Source organism: Penaeus japonicus, unplaced genomic scaffold (assembly GCF_977035675.1).
Source record: "Penaeus japonicus unplaced genomic scaffold, GWHDUDI00000001_assembly GWHDUDI00000033, whole genome shotgun sequence".
In the NCBI taxonomy this organism is placed as follows: domain Eukaryota; kingdom Metazoa; phylum Arthropoda; class Malacostraca; order Decapoda; family Penaeidae; genus Penaeus; species Penaeus japonicus.
Window position 1 is genome coordinate 10,383,705 of NW_028234435.1, and position 2,729 is coordinate 10,386,433.

The window sequence follows — 2,729 nt, forward strand, 5'->3', positions numbered from 1 at the left end:
CCTGGGCCCGTTCGGCGCATACAAAGTCTGACCCATAAGCGACGTCAACGGCCAAGTACCAGCTGAATAATCCCATTCGTTGTGGGACCATTCGTTATGCGTGTTTCGTGGGCATATTTAGTTAGGCGCGACGAGAGGGCATGGGAAGGCTTCGTGAATGGGCGCGGCGAGGGGCGGACGCCGGAACAGGGTATGTTAGGGTGGCTAGGGTATCGGGTATGGGGGAAGCGCAAGGGGTGGCTTCGTCTTGGCACCGCGGTCGCTGCAGGTGTTCTCAGTGCCAATTCTGCCTCGTGCGGCGCCACACGGAGGGCAAAGGAGCTAGCATGCCCACACTGCCAGCCTACCCTAGCCTCTGACGGCGACGCTGCCGGCGAGTGTACGTGAAGTTGTGGGCAAGAGTGACGATTCTACGATGGTGAGGTAATGGTGATTCGTGACAGTGCGAAGGAAAAGGCCGGGCTCTCGTAAACAAGTGATGGTGGATGGCGGCTTCGTGACACGGAAACTCCAGGAAACAATAAGTGAATCGGGATAATCGGTCCTGGTCAAGAACGAATGATCGAGTTTAAATTTTGGGATATATGTGAAAATTTATGAATTAAAAAAAACGACAGCAATAAGCTGTGTATTATGGAGTGTATTATATAAAGAGTGATTGTAAAAAACAAACAAAAAAAAAACGGAAAATATTTGCTAAAGAAATATGTTGCTTTCATAGCTGTTACCAAAGTACGCAATATAATTACCCAAACAACCCACGCTGATATATAAGCCAATACATCTAAGCAAGAGCCCACACCCTAACCATTTTTCACAACCAAATAGAATAACACTCATCCTCCACACGCAACCAACACACTCCCTACCACATTCCACCACAAACCACTTTGCCAGACCAGATTCAGCTGGTTTGCTCATCACAGCACAACGAAACGGCTTGGGTTGCCGACCTACAACCCACCAATTCAAAACAAACACACACACAACAACAACAACAACAACTTTCAACCGACATTCCAAGACCAACCACTGGCAGTCTCTCCCTCCTGTCTCCTCTCCCCTCGCCCGTCTCCACATCGAGCACGGCCGAGAGACGCCCATTTCCTTATAGTGACCAGTATGTGGAGCGAATCGTGCCATAGCCCCGGCACCGCCTCCTTCTGTGGCTCGTCACCCGGGGGTCAGCAAGAGCCCGGCGCTCTGGCACCCGTGAGCAGAAGGTAGCGAGCGGCGAGTGTGTTTTTTTCCCTCTCGCGTGATCAACAAGTAGGCACTGGAACTTGGCTGCTTCTTGAGAGGCTTGATCTGCATCCACTGGGAACGTTCGTCTGTTGACTTGCGCTGGCACCCGCTCTCGCTCGCTGGCTCCATTTAGCTCTAGCTGCCTTTCCTTCGAGTCCTCTTGATGGTGCCACCTACCCATCGCTCCTCCGTCCACGTCTGCCTCTTGATTGCCTAAACTTTCCTGCTGGAACTCTTCTCATCTGCGCTGCTGTGCCACTTCCGCTGCCCGCGTAAACTACTGCTGACGCTCCTCCTGCTGCTTCCGACTTCGCACTATAACAAGTAGGGTCGCTAGTCTCCCCCTCACTCGCACTCTCCCCCTACCCCCTCCCCCTCTCTCCCTATCGATACAACCGATGAGAATTCCCTTTCCACTCGTCACTCTCGGAGAATTATCATAGTTGGCATTTTTTTTTACTGATTCTACCCCCGTTAAAAAAATAAAAGGCTCAGCAGTAACGTTATATATCTGAGAATGATTCATGCCCAAGTAATTGAAATCACTTGCGATGTAATTGACATGAAAAATTCAACCGCTTTTACTCAATACTCAAAATCTTTCGTCAGATGGAACGTGTGACCAAATTTAAGCGCTGATTACATCATCACACTAACCACTGAAAATAAAATGATGATATACAACTCCATTGCAAAATGCCTTGAATGAAACGTGATTGGATCAAATTATAAAGTCTTCACGATGTTTACTTTTCTTTCACATCTATTTTTGATGTATTTCACACGTCCTTTTGCCTTGACCTTCGTCACAACGACGTAAAAATAAACTGATATGATCCTCGTTTCAAAACAAATAATAATTTCCTCTTAAATTTTTATCACGGCGGTACAGCAAGGTACACTTATTTCATCGAGAGGTAAAAGCAGATGCAAATTAAGATGATGATTCGGCCATGCAATATAAATTTCCATTTTTCGAAAGAGTTCGATTGGCGCCTCTTTTTTTCCGAATTACGCTCTTCCCACACTCGGACCATGGGCAGGATTCGAACCCGCATCCTTTGAATAGCCTCTCGGCAATGAAATTATGATATTAATAACAATGACAGCTGCGATAATAATGAGATCAACATGAGTAATAGCGATAAAGCAACAGGAATGATTATGATCTTAATGACAATGACGTTGATGATGTGATATAGAAATTGGCAATGATAAGGATGATAAAGATGCGAGTACTTGTTGCAAAGATGCTTATTATCATCGTAGGAATGATAAGCATGACTCGTTTCTGTATTTTTTTATTATTATAAGTGTCCATTGATATAAGTAACTTCATCGTTGTTCGTAATATTATCATCATTGTTATCATCACTATCATTATCTTAACAATTATCATTTTCATATCTCACTTACATTATCTCATTGTGGTATTATGAAAAATGTGATGGTTAATTTTGTCATTATCATTGTTATTGTTGTTA

General features: G+C 45.0%; 1 protein-coding gene across 3 annotated transcripts in view; it reads left to right on the forward strand.

The window, feature by feature from the left end:
- Positions 1-265: 265 nt before the first annotated feature.
- Positions 266-2,729, forward strand: part of LOC122263557 (uncharacterized) — a 13,122-nt gene continuing 10,658 nt past the window's right edge. Inside the window, exon 1 of one of the 3 annotated variants that reach the window (XM_043032025.2) lies at positions 266-1,569. Coding sequence is in view for 2 of the 3 variants with exons in the window: in XM_086530376.1 (XP_086386502.1) it covers positions 1,123-1,223 (101 nt within the window). In the remaining variant the exon portion in view is untranslated. The remainder of the gene's footprint in view (positions 1,570-2,729) is intronic. The other 2 variants (XM_043032024.2, XM_086530376.1) reach the window with 2 other exon arrangements.